The sequence below is a fragment of the Engraulis encrasicolus genome, chromosome 12 (assembly GCF_034702125.1).
Source record: "Engraulis encrasicolus isolate BLACKSEA-1 chromosome 12, IST_EnEncr_1.0, whole genome shotgun sequence".
NCBI lineage: Eukaryota > Metazoa > Chordata > Actinopteri > Clupeiformes > Engraulidae > Engraulis > Engraulis encrasicolus.
Genome location: NC_085868.1, coordinates 50,396,762 through 50,424,261, shown reverse-complemented (window position 1 = coordinate 50,424,261; position 27,500 = coordinate 50,396,762). Strand labels below are relative to the sequence as shown.

The 27,500-nt window shown below is 44.1% G+C and overlaps 1 protein-coding gene across 1 annotated transcript in view; it reads left to right on the top strand.

The window, feature by feature from the left end:
* LOC134459902 (NACHT, LRR and PYD domains-containing protein 12-like) overlaps window positions 1–27,500 on the top strand; it is a 31,700-nt gene that overhangs the window by 1,668 nt on the left and 2,532 nt on the right. The window contains exon 2 of the mRNA XM_063212407.1: window positions 2,168–2,341. Within this exon, the coding sequence (XP_063068477.1) occupies window positions 2,168–2,341 (174 nt within the window). The remainder of the gene's footprint in view (window positions 1–2,167; window positions 2,342–27,500) is intronic.

Below are 27,500 nucleotides of genomic sequence, written 5' to 3'. Positions count from 1 at the left end.
TGATGAACAATTACGGAGCGTTTTTTCATATCTTGTAGCACATCATAATTATGACTTATGCATTTACTTTTTAGTGCATGTTGCATGAAAGTAAGTTGTGTGTATCTGGCTTAGACAAACAAAAAATGATGATGGGGCACTGGCAGTATGCCCCGACCCTGCAACGTAGGTGCAAGGACCCAGCATCACTGCTTGCGGCTTTAATTATTATTATTATTACTGTTATTTTAAATAGCTGCCTGTCTATGTCCATTGGTAAATAATTGGCTAACAGTATAGGCTACATTCCCTAAAGAAATAAAGAAGATAGTTTTAAACTTATTTTTCTGATGAAATGTAGTCTACTCTTACATTTTGTATTTGTTTGTATTTATTTTTCATTTCAATAATAAGATAATATGGGCATATTATTGACGGTCAAAATGGCACACTTAACTTGGGCATGGCCATGGACCTGCTCCTGCCCCATAATAAGTATACACTGGCCTTCCTCTCCGCAAGACACCGGCAAAAATAATGACAACGCAATGTCAGTAATCTCCGTTTATTAGGAAGGATATGTATTAGCGCTGTCTGTTATTTCCACAGATGTCTTCAGCTTTAAAGCGTCTGTTATGACCCCTACAAATTGGCACACCACATTGTTGCTGTAGCCTAGGTCGAATTCACATAGAGCCATTTTTATTGAGAATTTTTTCTGACTTAAACATTGTGAATTAATCTCTTCATTCTCGATGTTGCAAGCTTAATTATTAGGCCTACCGCGGCCTCCTCTGAGGTCCTGTTTGATGCTGCCTGCAACTGAAAGGCAGTGGGGAGAGGGGACACGGTCGAGCATTTATCACGGCATGTCGAGCGTTTTATTTACGCACTGTGCTTTTTCACCGTTTCAATGCAAGGTGTTTGGCAGCCAGTGGCAAATGAACTGTTACCAACCATCGCATCTCCGCACTTTGCAATATGCAGTGCATCACGTTTTCGCCCTTCATTGTCATATCGTAGCCAGCGAAACTGACCTATTTCTGAAAGGAATATTTTTGCCTTTTTAGCTATGAGCTGTGGTTCAGTGTTTGACACATTCTCCGGCTCCGTGTCAGAGCATTAGCCCCTATCTTCAGATTGTTCTGTTGGTTTTAACATGAAACTGTCCACATTTCTTATAATCTTGACTCACCAAACATTACCTCTAGCACTGTCTCCGCTATGTTCTCTTAGCTAGTTCTAATTGCTTATCTTTTAGTAGCTTACTGGCAGGTAGACATGCACGCGTACGCTCTCACACATGCACTGGACAACGGCCAACCAGATGAAGGTTCCGCCCTTCCTTAATACTTATTTGTTTAACCCCTTAAGACGCGGCTTTATACATTTGTTGTTACCAGTATGTGTTGTGTCATAGTATTGTAGTGCTATGGTAGTTACATTTCAATGACTATTACAGCGTGCCACTGGAGGTACGGCGCGCATTGAGGGGCTACACCTCGATATGAAGCGCATACAGAACCCAAGTAGACTTTGAGAGTTGCATGTTTTTTTCCCGAATTAAGGATCGCACCAGTGCCACCTCCGAATGAAAAATTACCGCAGAGATACACCAGCGGCGACGCGACTCAAGCGACAGAGTGTAGCAGCAAGCGATACGAGAGACTGAGGAGACTAGAGTATGTCCGTACAGGCAGAAGGCAAAGCATTCAAGCATTCCCATTGGCTGTGGTCACTGACCTCTATACAGTCATTGGCTGTCGCGGCTTGTCGCCGAACCGCGTCATGAAAAGTTGAAAAGATTTCAACTTCAAATTGTCGCGCTCGTCGCTCAAATCGCTCTAGTCTCCAGAATCGCTTTTGTCTCTCGACTCAATCCAAAGTCAATTACTTCCGTCGCTCGACTCGCTCAGATCGCCGCTGGTGTATCTCTGCGGTTAGGCCACACTTTAGAGCCCTCCTCTGTCTTTCTCTCCCCCTCCACCTCTCTCTCCAGTTCTCTGTATATTGTTTCTTTCTCTCCACACTTCTCTACATGACTGACGTCTTCATCTTCTTTCACATCTCTCATCCATCACTTTTTACACATCAAGACGCTCTTTTCTCTTCGACATCTACTCTCTATCCCTCTATTTCACCAATGCCCTCATCAGTCTGTGTGTGTATTTGTTTGTGTGTGTTCCAGGCTGGATAATTGTAAGCTGACAATGAGGAGTGGTTCCCATCTGGCCTCTGCCCTGTCCTCAGACTCCTCACGTCTCACACACATTAAAGTGTATAGCAATGATCTGGGTGACGCTGGAGTGGAACTTTTATGTTCTGGACTTCAACATCAAAACTGCAGATTGGAAGATCTAATGTAAGCATCATTTTGTGTGGGTGTTTGTGCCTTTCTCTCCGTGCTTGTTCTGTTCCACCCATCCATCATCCCCCTCTCCATCTCTCAGCAAGTTGTGCCTTTTTTCTATTTCTCTATCTCTGCATCTCTCATCGCTCTACTACACTATCTCTCTTTCCCTCTGGCTTTCTCTATCCCCCTCTACTTTCGGTGCTTCTTTTCTTCCATCCATCCATCATCCTTCTTTCTATCCCTCTATTTATCTGCATGCTCTCTCTTTCCATCCTCATCCCTCCATTTCCCATGCATGTTGTCTCTCCCTCTCCGTCCTCTACTTGTTCTATTGTATCCATTCACCACTCCTCTCCCTCTTTGCTCTCTTCATGCTCTCGCTCTCTGTCTCTCTGCATGTTGCTTCTTCCTCTACACACTTCTCTTCATGACTTCATCTTCTTTCGTCTCTCATCTCTCTCTTTTTACACATCACGCTTCTCTTTTGTCTTCTACATTTACTCTTCTATCCCTCTCTTTGTCTAATGCTCTCCTCACTCTATACTCCTCCTCACACGCTCTCTCTCTCTCTCTCTCTCTCTCTCTCTCTCTCTCTCTCTCTCTCTCTCTCTCTCTCTCAAATTCAAGTTGTGCTTTATTAGCATGACTTTTATGATGGTGTTGCCAAAGCATACAAATAACAGACAAGTGTGAACAGTGTTACATTTACAGACGGTTTACATTTACCGTGACTAGAGTCCCTTATTTTGTGATATTGAGCTGCAAGATCTGGTGAGGGCCCCTCACCAAGTATAATAGACATCCTTTCTGCTTCTGGGAGGCGATCGATGGGGTTTCAATTCTGGTGAGTTAGAATTAAACTGGTGAGTAAGCACCAAATTGTATGAATTTTAGTCGATTAAAACTAGACAAAAACAAAAATGATTTAGATCAGTGTTTCCCAACCTTTTTTGTCTCGCGTACCCCCTAAGCCTCTTAGTTGTGCCATGAGTACCCCCTAATTCATGTTCTATGTCACTTTCTCTGTCCTTATGTGACTGCCCCATTCATTTGATATAAAAATAAAAATTTTCCAAGTACCCCCTGCAGTGTGCTCGCGTACCCCTAGTGGTACACGTACCCCTGGTTGGGAAACACTGATTTAGATGACTAAATTGTGAATAAAATAAAGTTACATTTTCTTCAAGAGACTAAAACTAAATGAAAAATTCCTGTCAAAATTAACACTGCAAACAATACCATTCAGGTAGTAGGTGATAGTATCAATAAGAAAGGTACATTTCTCGTATCCCTCAGTCTTTTTCACAGTTTTTCCCCTTCAGCAGTCCTTGTAAGAACCCAAAACGTAATAACTGCCCATAACGTAATAACTGCCCATAACGTAATAATTTGGGCCCATTTGAAACGTAATACAACCCATAACGTAATAACTTGCCCATAACGTAATAACACTTCCCTACCCATAACGTAATAACGTTCTGCCCATAATGTAATAAGTTATTACGTTATGGGTAGGTTATTACGTTATGGGCCTTACACAAAAAAAAACTTTGATAACGTAATAATGATGACCATAATGTAATAACTGCCATTAACATAATAATTTTGTAGCCTGGTTCCTACCAGACCTCTAGTGCTCTGGAGCCCCCTGGTGGCCCTCCAAACACACACGGAGGTCTGGGAGCATGTGGCAAGATTCAATTTCTGGACTCCAAAAATAATGCCGAGCATTTATCACTTCAATATCGCTGGCAGCTCACATTGAGGAGTCACAGGTCATATGCTCTAGGGTAGATACATAAACTGATTAGATTTTGGAGGCCAACACTTTCAAGATGGCTGAATTCAAGATGGCCGAATTTTTGTTTGGCCCATAACTTCTGACCGGGTGGATGGATTTGTCCCAGATTTGGTGTGTGAATGCTCTAGGGTAGGTTCATGAATTGATTTGAGTTTGGAGGTCAACACTTTTACACTTTCAAGATAGCTGAATTCAAGATGGCCGATTTTTTTTGGTCCATAACTTCTGACCAAGTGGATGGATTTGTCCCAGATTTGATGTGTGAATGCTGTAGGGCAGGTTCATGATCTGATTTGAGTTTGTTGGTCAACACTTTCAAGATTGCAAAATTTTCATTTGGCCCATAACTTCTGACTGGGTGGATTGATTTGCCCGTTAACACCTTATTTTAATGGTTCACCATTTCAGTGGATCTACCAAATTAGGTACAGCGTAATAACTAGTGTAGCAATATTTAATACCATGTAATACTATTGTAATACCAGTGTAACAATTAGGGATGTAAAGATAACCGATTTTGGATCGGTTATCGTTATGCAACATTGAATCGCACTGAATCGACATTGAATCACACCAAATCGCTAAATATTTGTTTATGAATCATCCCTGAATCGAATCGTAGCCTGTGAATCGAGATTATTTTATTTTTTAATACTAAGGGGAGCATTGGAGGGGTTTTGATGAGGTCAATTGGGAAGCTTACGATCAGAACTTCTCTAGCATGATGTAGTTTAAAAACCTGTCTATCTATCTATCTATCTATCTATCTATCTATCTATCTAATAGGGGTGTAAAGATAACGGATTTTGGATCGGTTATCGTTATGCAACATTGAATTGCACCGAATCGATATTGAATCGCACAGAATCGCTAAATATTTGTTATGAATCGTCCCTGAATCGAATCGTAGCCTGTGCATCGAGATTGAATCGGATCTTTTTGTGGGTATAAGATTCACACCCCTAGTAACAATACTTAATACCATGTAATACCACTTACACAAAAATACATGATGTAAGTACAAAATTGGTACATGGTATTATACTGGTATTACATGGTATTAAAGGAACAGTCCACCCATTTTTGATTTTCACATATTTGAAGAAGCCTACACTGAACCCTGCTCATGTCGAAAACTACAGACCTGTCTCACTGCTTCCCTTCCTATCCAAGACGCTAGAAAGGGCAGTTGCAAAGCAGGTCACCAACTTCCTAAACCAGAACGGATTACTGGACCCAAAACAATCTGGTTTCAGAAGTGGACATTCAACTGAAACTGCGTTACTCTCAGTGACTGAAGCTCTAAGGACTGCAAGAACGGAAGGACTATCCTCGGTCCTCATACTACTAGACCTGTCTGCAGCCTTTGACACAGTCAACCACAAGATCCTCCTGAGGATACTCACAGCCATGGGAATCACAGGCGTTGTCCACTCATGGTTCAACTCCTACCTCTCTGGACGCACCTTCAGTGTGTCATGGCAAGGGAAGCTGTCTACGACTCACACCCTCTCCACAGGCGTACCCCAAGGATCAATGCTGGGACCCCTTCTGTTTGCAATATACACCTCCTCCCTGGGACGTGTCATTCAAACACATGGGTTCTCCTACCACTGCTATGCTGATGACACCCAGATGTACCTTTCGTTCCGTCCAGAGGACACCACGGTTTCGGAACGCATCTCTGCCTGCCTCACCGATTTGTCAACATGGATGAAGGACCACCACCTACAGCTGAACCTGGCCAAGACAGAGCTCCTGGTGATCCCAGCTAAAGAGTCGCTCAGTCACAACATCAACCTCAAGATAGGCTCCACCATCGTGACCCCAAACAAAGTCGCCAAAAACCTCGGCGTCATGATTGATGATGAGCTGTCATGCTCCAACTACATCAACTCGGTCATCCGGACCTGTCGAATCCAGATGTCCAACGTACGGAATATCAGACCTGTGCTGACACAGTATTCTACACAACGACTGGTCCAGGCCACGGTCCTGTCCTGCGTTGACTACTGCAACTCACTCATGACAGGTCTACCTGCTTGTGCGCTAAAGCCTCTGCAGATGATCCAGAATGCGGCGGCACGGTTGATATTCAATCAACCCAAAAGGACCCATGTTACTCCTCTATTTATTGAGTTGCACTGGTTACCGATCGCCGCCCGGATCAAGCACAAGGCATTGACCCTTGCCTACAAAACCATCACAGGAAAGGCCCCAGCTTATCTGAAGGACCTACTAACGCCTTATGTTACTGGAAGAGAACTGCGCTCATCCAGCACAAGCCGTCTGGCTCTGCCATCCAGTTGCTCTAGGTACTCCCAGTCAAGATTGTTCTCCGTTGTGGTACCCAAGTGGTGGAACAGTCTCCCAGAGGCAGCAAGACTAAGCACATCTCTTGCAGCCTTCAAGAAACAACTAAAGACATTCCTCTTTCGAGAGAATCTACTAGACTAATGCTTGAACTGGCCTTGCCCCAGGGCAGACTCCTGACATGATGTTTAGTTTAGTTTAGTTTGTGAGTGTGTGTTTGTGTGTGTGTGTACTCGTTATTTACTCTTTATTTTATTTTATTTTTTTTAAAAAGAAAGAAAAACTAACCCCTCTTTGCAACTGCACTTGTTGTTCTGTATATGTCCTGTGCACTTTGTATTTGCTTGTGATGTTGGCTTGATTATGTCCTCTTTTGAAAGTCGCTTTGGTTATAAAGCGTCTGCCAAATGCAATGTAATGTAATGTAATGTAATATTTGCAGTATTTCTGAGCATTATTCATGAATGTGCATATCATTTTCTTCTCAAGGTTTTCAGTACTTACATTTATTGGATCAGAATTATTAGCATAGCTTAATCACTGGAAGTGGATGGGGGCAATAGCATTAAGCCACAAGTGATCGCGGGACAGGGTTAAATAGCACTCTGTTTTAAGTTTTGCACTCTGGTGAATTTTAAATTCATTTTAAAGTAGTTCATAAGTACATTTGAGGATGTTTTGTTCGCCCCCATAGACTTGCATTACTACACTTAAATTGTCTATACAGTTTAACTTAGCAATGCTAACACATAGACAACAATGATACAGTATGCACATTCATGAATATTGCTTGGAAATACTGCAAATATGTGAAAATAAAAAAAGGGTGGACTGTTCCTTTTAGTATTGTAACACTGGTTATTGCACTGTACCTAATGTGGTAGATCCACTGTAATAGTGAACCATTAAAACAGTGTTACCATTTGCCCTATATTTTTTGCTTAGTTTTCACAATAGTCAGTTGTAAGCCTGTGCACGTCATTGATCTATGTATAGATATTAAATATATTTATTTTATTTTTTGTATTTAACATATAAGTTTATAAAAAGGTGGTCGGGAGTGGTAGAAATGATGGGGGACTGGAAGCGTCACGTTTCAGGGATATAATTAAATTGTTAACTAACTAAATTTAATTCATTAGATTTGAAATTTAATTAGCTATTGTTGTTCTTGTGCCCTGGTGGAACAAACATCTACGTAGGGGCTGTGACAATGTAGTTTATTGTACAGGACAGCTACCTGTACAATCCTCTTATGCCCAGGTGGAACAGACATCTACGTAGGGGCTAGAACGGGCACTCGGTAGAGCGCAAACCTTCGCCTACGCCACTTATTTTTTTCTGGCCATCTTCAGAGTGTGGGGCATAACATTCTCCAAATTTTGGTGTTAGTTTCATTTAAATCGGACCGGAATATCGTAATATTACATTTTTGGCCCAGTCTTGACCTCTTATTCAATTCAGCATGCACACGTTGTTCTGGCATATAGTGCTTGGCAAAGAAAAACGTTTTTGACCTTTTCGTGACCTTGACCTTTGACCCAATCACTCCCAAAAAGTAATCGATTGTTCCTTGGGTCATGACCAATCATCCCACTAAATTTCATAAAAATCGGCTCAATTTACGTTTTTGACCTTTTCGTGACCTTGACCTTTGACCCAATCACTCCCAAAAAGTAATCGATTGTTCCTTGGGTCATGACCAATCATCCCACTAAATTTCATAAAAATCGGCTCAATTTACGTTTTTGACCTTTTCGTGACCTTGACCTTTGACCTTTGACCCAATCACTCCCAAAAAGTAATCGATTGTTCCTTGGGTCATGACCAATCATCCCACTAAATTTCATAAAAATCGGCTCAGTTCTGTCTGAATTATACGAAGTACAAACAAACATTAACATCAAAACATTAATAACTAGAACGGGCACTCGGTAGAGCGCAAACCTTCGCCTACGCCACATATTTTTTTCTGGCCATCTTCAGAGTGTGGGGCATAACATTCTCCAAACATTGGTGTTAGTTTCATTTAAATCGGACCGGAATATCGTAATATTACATTTTTGGCCCATTCTTGACCTCTTATTCAATTCAGCATGCACACGTTGTTCTGACATATAGTGCTTGGCAAAGAAAAGTCACTGGAGCCACATAGACAAAAATGAACAATAATCACCTTGATATTAATGTTTTATTCCACATAACCAACTTATACATTAATAACATGTCCCCATTGGATTTAATTGTAAAAGAAGTGTACATGTAAATGAATATCAAACATATGAAATCATCTTTATCGGCATTGAAATAGTCACAATAGTCAACCTCAGGTTTAAGACCAAATTTACGAGCTGATATTATAAATTGAATTATTTTCGAAGCAGTCAGTACCTGTCACTCAATAATTACAACACGAGAGACACACAAATGATGTCGTGGTCAGAGTAGTAAGTGTCCACGACTTCCAGATGTACTGTGACCGCCTGGTTTATGTATACGTGGTCCAGTAGTGTCCCTTGGTCGGTCGTTGGTCCTTTGACGTACTGGCGGAAGCCGTGGTGACTGAGGAGCTGGACGATGTCGTGGTGTGGGGTCTCCAGTAAATCAAAGTTGAAATCTCCCAGGATGACCGTCAAGTTGGTGGTGTCCAGCGATGTCAAGAGCTGCTGAACACGATCTTGAAATAATCTGGGACTCTGTGATGGTGGCCTGTACAGAGTCACGATGTTGATTGGCGTGCTGTCGTTGCAGACAGAGATTCCTTGATGCTCCAGCTGTGTCTGTGGCGTTTGAAGACCCGTGGGTGACATCCGCCGAGGCACCTGAATCATGATACCCCCTCTGTGGACGCCGTGGTCGAGAGGCCTCTCAGCTCGAAAACATACCGAGTCATGTTTGAGCATTTGTGCGTTTCCGAGACGTTGTCCATCGTGCAGAAATGTCTCAGCAAAACAGAGAACATCCATGGCTGCGATTGCTGGGTGAATCTTCATGTCGTCCAGGTGCTCGAGATATGATCTGACGTTCAGGAAGCCGATCCTCACACAGGTGTTGTCAGTCAGGTGATGCGGCACGGGCTGTTCATCCTGTGGCAAGTTGCTCAGACGCTCCATTTCTCTTTGGACGACTGGATTGATGCGGATGTGACTGACATCAAACCCGAGAAAGAACAGTCCTTGCAACGTTCGGACACGGCTCATGGCGACGTAAGCCTGGCCTGGCATAAACTTCCCTCGACCTTCCATGGAAACAACGACCTGCTCCAGTGTCTTCCCCTGGACTTTGTGGATCGTACAGCCCCAGGCAAGGGTGAGTGGAAACTGTGTTCGTCTGGCTTCCACAGACTGTCGTCCACGACCGGTGTAGAACTGGACCTCCTGTCGCACAATCGGGACTGCATCAGGATAGCGTTGCCTGTATTGACTCTGGGCGATGGCATCCTTGCCGACACGGGAACTGTCAAATTTCACGAGGATGGCCACGACTTGATCTCCTGTTGTCTCGATCCCGACGACAGTTCCGCAAACACCGTTAGCCAGACCGTCAGACACGTTGACGTTGACCGTCACCATAACTCGGGCGCCCACTGTCACCATGACAACTTCTCGTAGTCCTCCTGTGTCGGTTGATTTGGTTGACATCACCACATCCAGCTGTCCGGTGTGGACATCTTTCCGTTTGTCAATCGCCTTGATCTCAAATATGCGTGTTGGTGACTTGCGGATGTGTGATAGGTTATGGTTGTCGACCTCTCTGTTGGTCTTGAAGACGTGGAGGGCTTCACTCGGATAGGTGGGGTCAGACGAAGTGACGACTCGAGTCTTTAGGAGCTTGATGTCGTCATCAGAGCAGGACGCCGTGCGGACCCGCATGAGTAGATCCGCGAATCGTTGATCGTCCTTCTGCCTCATGCTCTGCGTCAACTCCATCATGGTGAAGTTCTCCTCCCACAGGGATCCGTGCAATCTCGCGTAGCAGTCAGATGGTAGACCGAAGACGTGATCCTGGCCCACTGGTTGGAGCTGAAACAGGTCACCGACCGCGAGGATGCTAACGTTCCCGAAGCGCGAGTTGGGATCTGATGTGCCTGTGATGTCCTGCAGTCGCCGATGGATATGGTAGAGTAGATCTGCTCCCACCATGGAGACCTCGTCGATTATCAGCAGCTTGAGCTTCCCGAGACGTGATCTGAGGGTGTTCAGTTTTTCGCTGCTTGCTGGCATGTACTCCCTCTTGCTGCGTGGACCACAAGCGAAGCTGAAGGCTGAGTGCAGCGTCATGCCTTCGATGCCGAACGCCGCTGTCCCCGTGAAGGCGGTGAGAATAACAGGCAACTCGTCGGGCTCAAAGTATCCAGATAAAGGTTTGAGTAGTCTCATAGTCTCGTAGTGCACCAGTTTGATGATGTGGCTCTTCCCGACACCACCTGGTCCACTGAGAAACAGCCTGTAGACCGGAACTGGGGCATCAGACTTGAGTGCACGTATCATGTCCTTGCACCATTTCCTGTGCTTCTGGATGACTTGCATTTGCTGGTCGTTCAAGCTCCGCATCATCTCTCTGTACTGTTGGGGTGTCATGAGGGTCTTGCCGAGTTCTGCGGTGAAGCGTGAATGCAGTTCTGCATTGTTGGAGCGCGACTCTGGTCCCAAATCCACGTTCTCGCCGATATCCGGTTGTCCCACAAATCTGTCGTTCACAGCACCCTCCGCTTCTTGTTGCGCCTCTGCGTGTTGTGCGTTCGGTGCCATGGCGTCCCAAGCATGTTCCGGAGGACCAAATTCGTGGAGATCCTGCAGTGCGCGATCAATATCATCGGCATTGAAGGTGAATTTCTCCTGATTGGCATGGACCAGAGCCTGGACCTGCTGATACCTCTCCTGGAAGCTGGCGCAGTTTCCTTTAATATCAGTGTCCTCGTTTCTCCAGGGATGGTACAGCATCAATAGGTTCCGATATTTGGCTTCTCCCTCTGCCTTTTCCTGGTGAAATCGGATTACACAGGGTTTGCGGCGTCTGCGCATCTGTCCTAGTCCACCCTGTAGCTGAATCTTCATGCTGGGTTCGTCTGCTCGGTGCTCGTCTCCTTGAGCATCGTCATCGGACAGGACTGCAGGTTGGTGATCATCTGCATCATCAGTGTTGCCAGTCACAGTTGAATAATTTGCCGCGAACTCGGCCAGCGACATGGCCTCGAGTGTCTGGGGTCTCGCTGCGTATCTGTCAAGGAGGGACGTGCAGTAGACGCTTTCTGAGTCGTCGTCCATGTCCATGAGCTGAGCGCGGGGTTTGAGTATCGCCACTCGCTTCTCTTTTGGAGCAGTGTTGACGAAGACCACTGTTCGACTGGCCTTCTTCAGTGGCAGAGAAAGGAGTCTGTACGCTGCTTCCTGTGCGCTGACTTCTCTGTTGTGTAGAAATGCCGAGCCAACTTTCCGTAAGCGTGACTTGATGTCCTCTCCTCGGCATTCGTCCACAACGGCTCGCAGTAGTTCTCCCATGGCTCTCTCACCTTTCAGCATGTAGCTTGTGACGTACATGATGCAGGAATACGGATCCAAGATGAACTGGAGATCCATATTTGCTCTCCATGTACGGAGGATGTCCGGGTTGTGCTGGTTGACCCATGCCTCTCCTGGTTGACGCTTGAGAACGATCTGCTTCCCCGTCTTGGCCACTTTGACTGCGTCTTCATACTGCTGTTGATCCACCTGGGCTCTCTGCAGCAATTCGGGAAGTGTGATGTCCCGAGGACACTCGGGACTTTCCAGTTCCTGTTTCACTTTGAGAAGCACTTCCTGTTTCTCACTGATGAGGCGGGCTGCCACGACAGGATCTTCTTCCGCAGGGGTCCTGGCGATGACTGTGGTTTGGCTTGGTGGATGGGGAAACCGAAAGCGACAGTTTTGGCCTCTTCTGCATGTGCGCGAGTGGGTGTGGGTCTGCAGTGACGTGACCAGTTCATGGAGCTCGGCGTCATCCTCGGGAATGGAGCATGACTGGTAGCGGTCGACAAATTGGGCTACTTCCTCGTCCGTGTTGATGCCGATCTTTGGTGCATCTTTTATCCACAGGATTGTGTGAGCGTGTGGCGATCCACGAGCCTGGAATTCTACGCGGATCATGAAGTCCTGAAGTTCTCCAATAGGGTTACTCTTTGAGCCTCGTCTCGAGACGGTGCTGGAACTGTCTGGCTGCTGTGACAGGGTTGTTTCGAAGCCACTTGCACTTGTCCTCCCAGGTCATGTTCTTCACGTCCTCATCACTGAGTATGGTCCCGTACTGCCTGGCGATGCTCTGAATGACTTCAGGCCACTGCATGTCCGCCGCTGAGAGTGTCAGGAACCACGTGGGAGTGCCAAGTTGCCGCACCATCACCAGCAAATCCAGCAGCGTCGTTTTCCAGTATGCAGGAGATCCGCGAACATTTTTCAGAAACCTGAAGGCTGTGTCGGTGCGGATCATTGCTTGCACATTCTCGGACGATTTGAAAAATCCTGCATTGATTGTCTGGTTCTGGTAGGTCATTCCTTGGGTCTGTCGCATGGAAATCTGCAGATCATCCCGGATTTGCTTGGATTCCACGGTGTACTGTGCCGCAAGCAAATAATCGATATCCTTGGCAAAGCGTTCATCAGCATCCAGGAGTCTTTGGTTGAAGTACTTTCTTGGAGTGATGGTCTTCGGTCTCTTCGTGGAAAGTCCACCACGGCCATGTGGATACTTTGAAGGGTTGGCGAGCTCTTCAAATAGTTCATCCAGCAGAAACGCACATGGTTTTTCATTTTCGGCGGGTGCGACGGAATATGTTTTGTCAGCACTTCCTTCCTCCTGAAGAAGTGTGTCGTATTGAATCCCACGTAGTCTGTTGTCCTGGTCAGACTTGGGCTGTTTGGCGTCTCTTCTTCGTTGGTGGAGTTTTTGAGAGCGACGTAATGTTGTTCTCCAATGAGACCCAGGGTGATCGTGTTGTCACTTCGTGCGTGCATGTCGTGCATCCAGTCCGGGGTGATTGTGTTGAGAACCTGGATGTTGATGTTGAGCATTTCAGCCATGGCCTGGACAGCGACATTATCGGCCCACTCTCCAGTGCGAAGTGCTGAGACATATCTGCTCATCGTGCGACCTGGAGATTCCTGTCCACTTGTGATGGCTCGCGGAGACCTGGGCACGAATCCAGCATAGGTGCCAGCAGTAGAATATTCAAGGAAGCTCACCAGCTGCATCCTCAGTTCAGCTCCACTCGTGGACTGGACGCCTGCTGCTTGTAGGGAGACAGAAACGGCATGAAAAAAACAATTGCCGTCTCCCGGAACATTGACAATGTCGAGGTGTCGTGATCTTGCTAGCCTCTGTAGACCTTCATAGTTGTTTGGAATGACCAGAGACGACGTCATCGGCGATTGTACAGCAGCTCCAGGTGGTGCGACATCGCTGTGTGTCATGGCTTCCCACAGGTCAGCTTCATCTTCTTCCCAGACGCTCTCCCAATCCATACAAATTGTGACATCTTTGTATAGCGGATTGTTATGTTGAAGCCATGTGAGAGCCGCCATGATCTTCTTTGGACGAACGTAGTCGTGCATGTAGTGGCCTTTGTACGCGAGCTTCCGCTTCAGTTTCAGTGGAACTACTTCCGCGTCCTGTGGCAGTCGTGGTAGGAGCGTTGTCACTGTGACAAGTTTCGACGGAACATTCACTGCGCTGCCGTGAATGGATTTCTGTCCACCTTTTGGGAGTGACACAAGCTTCATGAACGGGATCCTCTGGCTGATGAGTCGTACTTCAAGGGGCCGGAGGTCGCTCAGCTCTGGTGGGACGTCATCAAGGGCTAATCCATTGGCCCAGGACTGTGTTGGGATTTGTCCTCTCTTCATGGCGCCGTGGCATGTGGTGCAGATCCACAGGTGTCCATTTGTTTCCGAAGCATGACCATACTCCAAGATTTGTTTCACCAAGTCCTTGCTGTACTTGTCGTTGTTCATCTGGACCACAGACGTGCGATACATCAACCGATGACAGGAGCAGCAGGCATAAATGGGGCCTTCCTTGATCTTGGCTTTGAAGTTAGCGGCACTCTGCTGAACTGTCGGTGATGACAAGGCCTTTTGGTTGCGAGTTCGTGCAGTAGATTCTCTATTTAACGCCTGTCGAGATTCTGCCTCTTCCGTCGTCTCTTTCTCGTACTGCTGTCGCATTCTGAGCCTCATTGACGTCCGACGTCCCTCGGTTTGCTCTGGGCTCTCGGCTTCAATGCTTTGTCGCATTTGCTGCCTCATCGAAGTCCTGCGTTTGGATGTCTGTTCCGGGGTTTCCCGCAGCCGATATTTCTCCATCGATGTCCGTACAGATTCTCGACGTTTCTCTGCGTCTTCTTCTGACTCCTCACGCTGACGACGACGCGCAGTTTCCCGTAATGCAGCAAGGCGTTCTTTGGTGTCTTCCATAGACTCAGCTTCTCTCCGTCTCTGAACAGACTCTCTCTCTGATGCACGTCGCCGTTCAGTGTCTTCCATGGACTCAGCTTCTCTCCGTCTCTGAACAGACTCTCTCTCTGATGCACGTCGCCGTTCAGTGTCTTCCATGGACTCAGCTTTTCTCCGTCTCTGAACAGACTCTCTCTCTGATGCGCGTCGCCGTTCAGTGTCTTCCATGGATTCAGCTTCTCTCCGTCTCTGTGTAGACTCTCTCACTGATGCGCGTCGCCGTTCAGTGTCTTCCATGGATTCAGCTTCTCTCCGTCTCTGAACAGACTCTCTCTCTGATGCGCGTCGCCGTTCAGTGTCTTCCATGGATTCAGCTTCTCTCCGTCTCTGTGTAGACTCTCTCACTGATGCGCGTCGCCGTTCGGTTTCTTCTGCTGATTCTTCTTCCCTTTGGGACCGCTTAGCTTCCCTTTGTTGTTTCCGTTTTTGATCATGGCTTCTGGATCTGGAGCGAGGCATGTTGATCCGCCAGTGCAATGTCCAATCTGAATGATGTGTTGAGAATGATCCGTGCTTTATACATTGCAGTAACCTGCTGACACAGCATTTATAAGCGTTGTGCAATGATGAGTAAAGGAAATTGCATCATAATTTTAAAAATAAGTCTGATCTCAGCATTTTGCACAATGTTGGTAGGTAAGTGATGTATTACTCATGCGGTTACGCAATAAACATGCATGACATAAGCCGGTTGTGCAATGAGTATAAATGACGTCGCCTGATTGTGAAATCAGTGTAGATGATATCAGCCATTTGCACAATCAGTATCATAATAGCCCCATTCGACTTTGTTGCTGTCGATCAACATTGACGAAGGGCGTGAGCGAGGACTTGTTGTCACGATGTGGGTGTTATCAAATACAGCGCATTTACAGCGCATTTACAGTCGGCCACAAATATGAACGTGACTATGAGCTCGCACCTGTTTGCTCTACTAACACACCACGTGTGAGGAGTGGGGGGAGTGAGGAGGAGCTGAAGTGGGGACCTGCGCAAACTTGTGTAGAGGTGTGAGACAAGACCCATATACACACGTGAGTGAGTTGTTGACCAACCAGTTCATGGGCGCGTGACCTCGGAGGCAGTCCGCCGACGAGCATTGAAGGGGATAAACAACTGCAGAGGTTGCAAGATCTGACTGCAGCCGCATTCATCCCGCGATAATTTGACACCATGTGACATGTCACCTCGTCAACGCAACGTCGACGAAATTTCGAAGTTTGACAGGAAATCTAACCGTCATGCAGCATTTTCATCCAGGGTGCATTGCTGTCTAAATGCGCATGCATGCGTTGATGTGAAATCGAATGCACTTAATGCGCATGCATGCGCCGATGTGAAATCGAATGCACTTAATCTCAGCCAGTTGCGCAATCAACAGCATGACGTCAGCCACTTGAGTAACCAGCACCATTATATCAGCCTATTGCACAATCAGCATAATGACGTCAGCCAGTTGCGCAATTAGCACCATAACGTCAGCCATGTGGACAATCAGCATAATGACGTCAGCCAGTTGCGCAACCAGCACCATGATATCAGCCTATTGCACAATCAGCATAATGACGTCAGCCAGTTGCGCAACCAGCACCATGATATCAGCCTATTGCACAATCAGCATAATCACGTCAGCCAATTGCGCAACCAGCACCATGATATCAGCCTATTGCACAATCAGCAAAATGACGTCAGCCAGTTACGCAACTATGATCAGCATCATAACGTCAGCCATGTGCATAATCAGCAGCATGACGTCAGCAGGTTACGGGAATTTGCTTGTGTGAGATCAGGCGGATGCTGCATATAATCAGACTTGAGTTTTGCTGTGTGGCTGTTGGGCAGCAATGATGTGTGTAATAATACGATTTCTTATGATGTGTTGATTTGTTTTGACTGTGAACCCAAACTTTGAACGTTATACCGGTTGCCGCATTCCAAGAAATGTTCTCACTCCTAAGCGGTACTGGTACGGAAGCGCAATGCTACCAGAGGTGAACAAAATAATTCGCTCGAGCGAGACACTAATAATTCGCTCTAATTCGCTCGAGCGAGACACTAATAATTCGCTCGAGCGAGACACTAAGTCGCTCGAGCGAATAATTTTTTTCGCCTCTGGCAGCATTATGGTTCCGTAGTCAGGCCCCATGGTACGTTTTTTTTAGCGATCCTATATGCCATATGCGGCCCCTGAGGCGGGAGCAAATAAAGTGTCGTTGGTGAAGGTATGCGCTCGACAGAGTGTCCATTCCATTTAGTCTAGTATGGAGATTGTGGTGAACACATTTCTGAAATTTTGATGTCATTTTTTTCATAAAAATCGGTCCAGAATTGACCGAGTTAAGATGAGAAACGTGCATTTCGCAAGGTCTTTACCCCACTGACCGTTGACCCCCAACCGCTAAAAAACATATGGACACCACCATGACGTGTGGCACATCGCAAGATTGGGAATTGTATTCTGCACATCTTGGCACTGGTTTCAGGCAAATCGGATGCCAATTAACCGAGATATCGCAAATTTACGTTTTTGACCTTTTCGTGACCTTGACCTTGACCTTTGACCCAATCACTCCCACTGGGTCATGACCAATCATCCCACTAAATTTCATAAAAATCGTCTCAATTTACGTTTTTTGACCTTGACCTTTGACCTTTGACCCAATCACTCCCAAAAAGTAATCGATTGTTCCTTGGGTCATGACCAATCATCCCACTAAATTTCATAAAAATCGGCTCAGTTCTGTCTGAGTTATACGAAGTACAAACAAACATTTTGACCGTGACCTTTGACCTTTGACCCAATCACTCCCAAAAACTAATCGATTGTTCCTTGGGTCATGACCAATCATACCACTAAATTTCATAAAAATCGGCTCAGTTCTGTCTGAGTTATACGAAGTACAAACAAACAAACAGACAAGCAAACAGACATATTCACAAATAAATACACGGCGGAGACAAACAAACAGACATATTCACAAATAAACAGACGGCGGGCAAAACATAACCTTCTGGCGAAGGTAATAATAATAATAATTATGGTAACATTGCTTAATATAATTAACTATATATGTTTATATTGTTTCTAAACTGAATCAGGTTAGCTGTTGTGATTACTATACTATCTTGAAAATTCTAATTGTGGTACAAAATGAACTGATAGGGGATAGAGAATGGTTGAATGGGCTATTTACCCTTGTTCTGTGATGTGATACATAGCCCAAAAAAATTTGGCTGGGTCTGTAATGTCTTAGGACCTTCATACAAGGCTATATAAAAACGCTGTGTATTGGTTGGAATTCAACATGCTTCGTTTGCCCTCATTTCGCTCATTTCTGTGCTTATTTGGCAACCTCATTATAAATGCACTTAAATGATGACGCAGATTATTTGCCGTGCTTCCTGATTGGTTATCCTTTCTACTTTTACAGCTAACTTTCTCGTAGTGTAAGGGCTAGGGTGGTAGCTCTAATTACTTGACTGCTAGAATGTGAACGGCCGGTGTTATTAGATACCATACAATAAGATAAAATACGACAAAAACTAGCCATGTGCCATGGCACACTCGCGGATCCAGCACTATTATGTTCAAGCCAGAGGGGAAAGAAGAAGAAGACGAACGGCGGCAACAACCAGCATACCTACAGCCTCAGGGAAACGTTTCTAAACGGTAGGATATTACCAACGATTATTTTAATTCATAATAGACCGTCTCTGTCATTACCACATTACTATATTACTGTAGGCTTAGGCCTACTATTTTTAATGCTGGCAAAAAAGGCTTCATCATCGCGGTACCTTTCTGTTTGGGGTTCAGCTCAAGAAACCTCTCTTTCTCATCCGTTTTCCTCATTCCATTATCTTGGAAGCTGACGGGTTATCGTCATTGCACTTGTCAAATAACGTTGCGCGGTGTTACAACTATGAAGTTGACTCAATTGCTAAATCATGGGGGTATACAAACCCCAACTCCGATGAAGTTGGGACGTTTGGTAAACAGTGAATAAAATCAAAATGCTATCATTTTCAAAACATTCAATCTATTCATTAGATGGAGAATAGTGAAAAGACAACATATTAAGTGTTAAAACCGAGAAAAAATATTGTTTTGGGGGACATATGTACTCATTTCTAATTTGATAAATCCAACACGTCTCAAAAGAGTTGGGACGGGGATCAGTGAAATTTAGTAAACATCCAAATAAGATAAAACAACAAAGAAGAACATTTCAAAATGAATTGTACTGACGGACAATATAGGTGTCCAGGTATAAGATCATCACAGAGAGGCTGAGTCACTCAGAATTGAAGATGCAAAGGGAATAATTACCATAGTTATTACATACATTTTTGAATTCCCTTTGATTTACCACGATTGAGTGTATATAAGACATATTTTTGTTAATAAAATCATTGTATAGGTTCATGACATCATGAAATATATATTGGCTGTTGTCTCACTCTAGCACTCCAGGAATTAGAGCTATTGAAAATTGACCATATTAAGAATGCTTAATGCATGAAAATGATACAGGGGTGTAACATTCTCCTAAGCACCTGAGCTCACTTGAAATAGACCCAGAAGACATGGGAAACTGTCTTTTGCTTACAGAAGTCAGCAGAAGTTGTAGAAGTCCATTCTTTTTGACAATAATAGAGCATTGCACATCCTGTGCTACAGTGAAAATGGACCATCCAACTTGTGTTAGTGCTAGCTTCAAAAGTCAGCCTCCATGATGGCATGCGGGTGCAGTAGTGCATTGGTTAAGATGTTCTCACTCATCTGTAGAGTTAAATACAGTGCTGAATGGTATAAATGGGTTTTAAACAGCATGAAAAGCCACTCATGCATTATATTTTGAAGGGAGATATTCGATTACTGCCACATAGTAAGGTCAAATTGCATTCTCTACTATGTTTTAACAGTTTGGCTCCATCATAAGGACCAGCAGGTGATAAAATGGTGGGTTTTTGGTCAAGACCTGTCACACTGTAAGCACTACAGAAAGGAAAACATTGCAAAACATGACAAGGAATACACCCACCATTTAAGCTGGTGAAATCATGTCCAAGATAGGAATTAACACTGTTTTTTATATAAAATCATCTCATCGGTTAATGTATTTAACTGTTAAGTGTTGTCTTTTGTTTTGTTTTTAGTCTTCCTCGACATTTGCTGCCATTTATTGTCCCCGTCCCAACTCTTTTGAGACGTGTTGGATTTATCAAATTAGAAATGAGTACATACAGTGCCCTCCATAATTATTGGCACCCCTGGTTGAGATGTGTTTTTTAGCTTCCAATTATTTATTTTTTTTTCTAAATAATATGGGACCTTAATGGAAAAAAAGAGAAAAACCCAACCTTCAATACAAGTGCATTTATTCAGTGGGGAAAAAATCCCACATAAAGAAATAATTATTTGACATCAAATAATGTGTGTCACAATTATTAGCACCCCTGGTGTTAATATTTTGTACAACCCCCTTTTGCCAACAAAACAGCACCTAATCTTCTCCTATAATGTTTCACAAGATGGGAAAAGACAGAAAGAGGGATCTTCAGCCATTCCTCTTTGCAGAATCTCTCTAAATCATCCAGAGACCTGGGTCCTCTCCTCTGTACTCTCCTTTTCAGCTCACCCCACAGGTTCTCAATGGGGTTGAGGTCAGGGGACTGAGATGGCCATGGGAGGAGCTTGATTTTGTGTCTGGTGAACCATTTCTGTGTAGATTTGGCCATATGTTTAGGGTCATTGTCTTGCTGAAAGACCCAGTGACGACCCAGCTTCAGCTTTCGGGCAGAGGGCAACAGATTTTGATTTAAAATGTCCTGGTATTTCAAAGAATTCATGATGCCATGCACCCTAACAAGGTTCCCAGGGCCTTTGGAAGCGAAACAGCCCCACAGCATCACTGACCCACCCCCATACTTCACAGTGGGTATGAGGTGCTTTTCAGCATGCGCATCTTTCGTGGTACGCCAGACCCACTTAGAGTGTTTGTTGCCAAAAAGCTCAATCTTGGTCTCATCTGACCAAAGCACACGGTCCCAGTTGAAGCCCCAATACCGCTTGGCGAACTCCAGACGCTTGCGTTTATGATTGTGAGTGAGGAAAGGTTTTCTCCGTGCATGCCTCCCAAACAGCTTGTTGGCGTGTAGACAGCGCCTGATGGTTGATTTGGAGACTTTGTGACCCCAGGATGCTACCATTTGTTGTAATTCTGTAACAGTGAGCTTTGGAGATCTTTTGATTTCTCTTACCATCCTCCTCACTGTGCGTGGTGGCAAAATAAACTTGGGTCCTCGTCCAGGCTTGTTTACCACTGTTCCAGTTGTTTTGAACTTCTTAATTATACCTCTCACAGTGGATATGGGCAGATGCAGTTGAGTGGCAATCTTCTTGTAGCCTCTGCCTGACCTGTGAAGGTCGACGCACATCTGCCTCACTTGTATGCTGTGTTCCTTTGTCTTTCCCATGTTTAAGAGTGGATAAGAGAAATGGCCTCTGTGTCACGTCATATTTATACCCCAGGGAAACAGGAAGTGATGAATTACTAATTAAATGTTCCTACATACTCTGGTAAACTTTGTAAACTACTGTAGAAATGACAGAAATGCTTCAATTATATTTATTTCTTGGGAATTGTTAAGGGTGCCAATAATTGTGGAACAGGTGATTTAATGAAAAATAATTATTTTTTAGTCAGGGATTTTTTTATTTTCTTACAATTCATTTGAGTTGAAGACTACATTTTCCTACAATTTTCAGTGTGACAGTATTCTTCTGCAATAAACACTGAATTTATTTTAAGGCTTTTAACACATCTCAACCAGGGGTGCCAATAATTATGGAGGGCACTGTATGTCCCCCAAAACAATATTTTTTCTCGGTTTTAACACTTAATATGTTGTCTTTTCACTATTCTCCATCTAATGAATAGATTGAATGTTTTGAAAATGATAGCATTTTGATTTTATTCACTGTTTACCAAACGTCCCAACTTCATCGGAGTTGGGGTTTGTACTTAATGTGAGTGATACCAAATGCCCTTAAAAGTTCAGAACAGTGATGTAGCTTAACTTACTGTAAGGGACATAGAGAAAACCAAGTGATTGATCAAGCCTTTATAAATAGCAATGGCATGACATAGGGTGCTGCTACATAAATGGCCATGCAGTCTCTGTAGACAAAAAAATCTGCCAGTGATTGATCAGATTTCACAATGATCTTCACTGAAGAGTAAGCTGGATTCAGGACAACCCCCTTCAACCGAAACGGGACGGGAAGAGCCACTGCATCCTCTACTGTGGGTCGTTCAAGTGTACTGCAAAGATTTGGTTGGACTGGTCCTCAGTAGGTCTGCGGTGAATGGGCCAGGATCCAGGACCATTTCATCAAACACCATCTTAACCAGATTGTTGGCATAATCTGTATATGTAAAACATTTTCATTGCATGTATTGGATTTCTATTATAGCTTATATAATAGCTGACCAAAGGTTGCCTTTGTTTTGACTGGTTTGACAAAATGGCCTTCCTTCTTTGCCGTGGGAACAGACATCCTGTACATATCATGTAGAGGTGTCCTGAGGGCGGTACCTGTTCTAAAAAACAAAAAAAACAACAACAAAAAAACATAAGAGCTGATTTGTCCACATTCTTTCTTAAAACGCATGATACTTGCTGTGTGAGTGCATATGTTACAGGTAATTGCTGTATTATAACATGATATGAATATTGATGTGTGAAGCAGACAACGCCAAAGCTTAGAGAGTGATGCTAAGGCTAAAGCATGCTACAATGCTACACGGATCCATTGACTTTCACTAGCTTAGCGACATATTCCCTCTTTTAACTTGTCTTAACGCAAGACAACACTTGACATGAAAAATAAGACACTTTACTACCTTTATAAACCCCAGCCAACAATTTTAACTGTATTAAGCCCCAGAATAGTGGCATACCCCTTTAATTGTCAACTCTGGTTTCTCTCTCTCTCAGACCTAAACTCCAAGTAGGCCTATTATATGTAACCGAGTGGGGTTACTAAGATTACAGACTTTTAAGCAATTAGGTTTTAAAAGGTGACTAGGCTAGTCTCGTTAAAGGGTGAGACAACCCAGATGTTAAAAACACAATTTTCCCCGACAGGTTCTAGATGACAAAGGATGACACAGCTGTTGCACATACAATAGTTTTTATTTTCTTCTGCTTTCAGTCTTATTTGTATTCAAAATGTGCAGGCAGTTCACTTGAGTTTATATACACACACAGAGTTTTAACTCCAATGAAGTCAATACAGATAGATATCGTGAAACAGTGACGGCTGAAGTGCGAGAGCACTGAGTAGGCTAGTACAGGTAATTTACTGAGCGTGTTACCTACACACTGCACTGTGAATGTCAAAGAACACTGCAATCAAAACTGTACACACAAAACATAAATCAAAATAAACAAAAGAAGTCACAGCACACTGAAATGATTCACAGTGAAGAGGTAGCCTATGTTTATCAAATCAGGCCTCTTGGCAGAGGGTTTACTATACCACTCAGGGGATCTACACCTTACCAATAAGTTTACACGATGATACTACTAATCTCAATCGGCCAGTTTCCAATCACTCATCCCTTGTCCAAGGGGTGGGTGATTGGAGCTGACCGTGTCAGACCGCATGGCTGAAAGACGAAGGTGTCGCGCACCTGCGCAAAGAACAACAACCTGCCACTACTAAGAGAGCTCGTGGTGGTAAAAATGGAAAATAACAAACACAAACACCGGGAAAGACGACGGCGTCCCCCCACCCCAGCCCATTGACAATATGTGCGCAACCTAGAAAGCACAAGACAGACTGGGTTAATGCCAGGGAAATGCCATAATCAATGTGCAAGGTGTGGCGTGAAAACCACAGGCACAGAGTGACGGTAAATTAGAAATTACCTTAAGTTGCAACTGGGAAGCACCGAACCGAGCCTGGAAGCCTACGGTTGACCCTCGCTTCATGCAATGCTGCAGTGAAACAACATCACGTTAGCCACAGTAGAAACATAATTGAGTATCGCCAGGTGCACAGTGCAAAAGGGCTTACCTTCATTCCAGTTAGGCTACATGCAGCAACCTGGCGTTCGCATTTCAGCTGCGCTCTAGTGCGCGCTCCAGTATGGGTCCAGAACCCAACATCACCTACTGCACCCAGCGTACAGGGCTTCCCCAAGCGCCAACCGGTACCGAGGTTAGCCACACCTGGCTAACAGCCAACATAGTAGGCAATTTATACTAACCGGAAGGGCTCTGCCCTCGCCCACACGGTCAGCTGTTTTCAATTACAGTACAACATGCACACTAACAGGGGACCTAGTCCAACCTGTTACATAATAGTATATAACCCCACACAGCTTGGAGGTGGGGAACAACGAGAGGATGAATTTTGTGTAACAGAATCTGTTAGAAAGAAATGTGCTGTTCTGTCACAGCTTTGTGCAAAAGCTTGAAAATTAGTTGTCAGTTGTCTGTCAATATCATTCGTTTTTATTACACAAAACATAATTTGAGCTTACTTACAGTGTGACACTCATGGACAGGATGATGTTGAATCTGCTGGATGGCACAGCCACATAGGGGCACCTGACCAGCAAACATTATGGAGAATGTTTAGGAACCTGTTGCAAGCGTGCACTTAGAGAAGGCAATATGAAGCCTAGCCTACACATGGCAATAAAAAGTAGACAAATGTAGTCCATTTGCGTACGTCTAGTGAGAAACATCATAGTGGCACATAACTACAATGTTTTACTTATACATTTGATGAACCAGTCAACGTTATCGTTGCGCAAAGAACACACTCACCTTTGATTTGCTTTATGTGTCACGGAGACTTGGTTAACAGCAGCCTGGCAGCAGACGTCTAGGTCGGTGAAATGGACTTCCCTTTCACAGAGAGATCGAAGTGGCTCTACGCTCTGAAAACGACACGAATACTCTTCACTGACTTATTCCAGATCACGGTCCAACATTGCAGTGAACATAGCATTTCATACAGAGGAGTAGAGGATTGATATGGAATCATGCTAGCATTGAACCACCTGCTACAAGGTTACTTGGAATAGCCTCGGTTTCTGAATCCCCCTTCCTATTACAAAGGTGTAGGTTTGGCTCGAAAAGTGGTGGGGACATTTCAATGGCAAGTTGTCCGGATATGCTGTTTCTGCATTATATTTGTGAAAGAGAGGTGGGGACAAGCTAGGTTTATCTCAAAAGTGGTATGGACATGTCCCCACCATCCCCCCCTAAAATTACTCCCATGCCTATTGAGCTCGTAACTGAATTCTGTACGAATACATTTTAGTTTGGCTTCATTTGTTTCGTTTTAATTTGGTTACTGTGACTTCCGATGGTGCACTGAAATAATAAGCTGGCCTTTTGCATGTAATGCCGCCAGCATAATGGTGCACATAGCTAAAGCTGATAGGGGGTTAGCTCATTTAGATAAACAAACCAAAGCTAACGTGCATCGTTACAAGAAGAATATGGTGCAACACAAATGTAAAAAATGAACAATGTGATACTTACAGGCGATACTGGCTGCTGGGGTTGATTTGGTCGCGAAGTTTGAACTGACCCACTTGAGCATTACATTCCGACTGAAGCCAGCTCGAAATTGTGCAATGTCATCCGTGAATTGCGCAGGGGAAAGACATAGTTCACGTTTGTGTGTACTTGGGATACTGTTGAAAATGAATAAAAGCCATTGGTCTCGCACATTGCTTTCCGTTGGGAGACTATGTAAAGACACTGCTAGCTACCATTGCTCGTCTGCCAGTGATGTGAGGGTGAGGTGGGCAGGCACAATTTCGAAGGGGCGTGTTTCGAAGGGGGTTTCTGTGGGTGCAGGTATGGGGGGGGCTGTTTGCACTTTCGGGACGTCATTTTGGTGTAAGAACAGGATTGTCCGATTTTTTGGCGCTAATTCAAAAAAGGGGGAGTACTTGAAACAGAGGTTCTGACCATTTCTGGCACTTTGTGTGTACTCCCCACAGTGGGGAGACTCTGACCTAACAGTAAAAACGTGAAAAATATGATTTTGATTCTCTATCCCCTTTAACTATAAATCTAATCTTACCTGGGTTCCAATAATGTAGGTCAGGGGTGTCAAACATACGGCCCGCGGGCCGCATCCGGCCCGCGGGAGGGTTCCATCCGGCCCGAATGTTTTAAAAAAAAATGTTTTTAATGAAATAACCGAAATGCGCAATTACGGCCCTCGGGGCAAAATCGAAACCTGCATGACATTAACCCAATGGTCCCTCTGTTACACTGTATATATGTAGTAAAGTGCACCTCACACTTCTATTATAAATAGTGAATTTGTACTGTAACAGGCATTTCATAAAGCTCATATATTATAGACCTCATATATAGAGATAAAATGTTAATACTTCTTATTCGTATTGTATTGGTATTGGTTGTAATTAAATAATAAATATAATAGGATTTGTATTGGTTCCTATTAAGCTCAAACTGGAAACGGGATGTTAGAATGCGTGAAAATGCAGGAAATTACATATAAGAAATACAAAATTTTCTGGGGGTAAACCACCAGACCCCCTGCCAAAATGAACTGTCCCATATTTAATTAATTGACGGTTGCCAATGAATGAATGAAGTCAAGGAAATTTTGCATAGGATTATCAGTATTGCATTGCTTTCTACATATTCAACACACTTAAAACGTGATAGTACTGAACACTAATCCTCTGCTTTACGTTTTTTTTTTTTTTTTGCGATGATGTTACTAATGCGGCCCGCTTGAGGTCCACATGGGTTGTATGCGGCCCCCGGACCAAAATGAGTTTGACACCCCTGATGTAGGTAGACAACAGATTTGGTCAACCCCCTCTTTGAGAGGAAATATTTAGTTATTTTCAGTTCAATTCTTTATTAAGGGAAAGCCCCTTTAGATGTTCCATCTCTTCTTTGAGGGGGGTCCCATGGATTTAAAAAAAAGTAAAACAGCTAATTTTTTTTTTTTAACTATTGTTAGCCAAATAACGTAATGACCTCCCAAATACCTCATTATGTTATTAGCAGAAGGTTATTACCAGGGGTGCGATATTGGCACCAGTGTATCGGTATCGGGTTCAGATATCAAGATAATTCAAAGATTGGATCGGATCGGATCAGATTTTTCCCAAAATATCGGAATTTTCCCGGTACTGACATTGAGCCAGGTGTAACCTTACTTTGAAATCATGACATTCGCATTTTAGTTTTCCGGATGGGATTGTTACTTTTTTACTTGTTACTTTTCACTCATTTTTTGGTTTCCTGTTCTTCTGTCTTCCTTTTCTGACCATATAGTGTACTTGGGCTGTTTTGATATTGGATTAGAGTAGTATCGGTATCAACAGATATTCAAATTTAGATATTTGGATCGGATTGGAAGTGAAAAATGTGTATTGGTGCATCCCTAGTTATTACAGTACATTATTGGTAGAGAAATATTATGTTATTGGCTTCACTACATTTCAAATGGGCCCAAATTATTATGTTAATGGCAGTTATTTCGTTA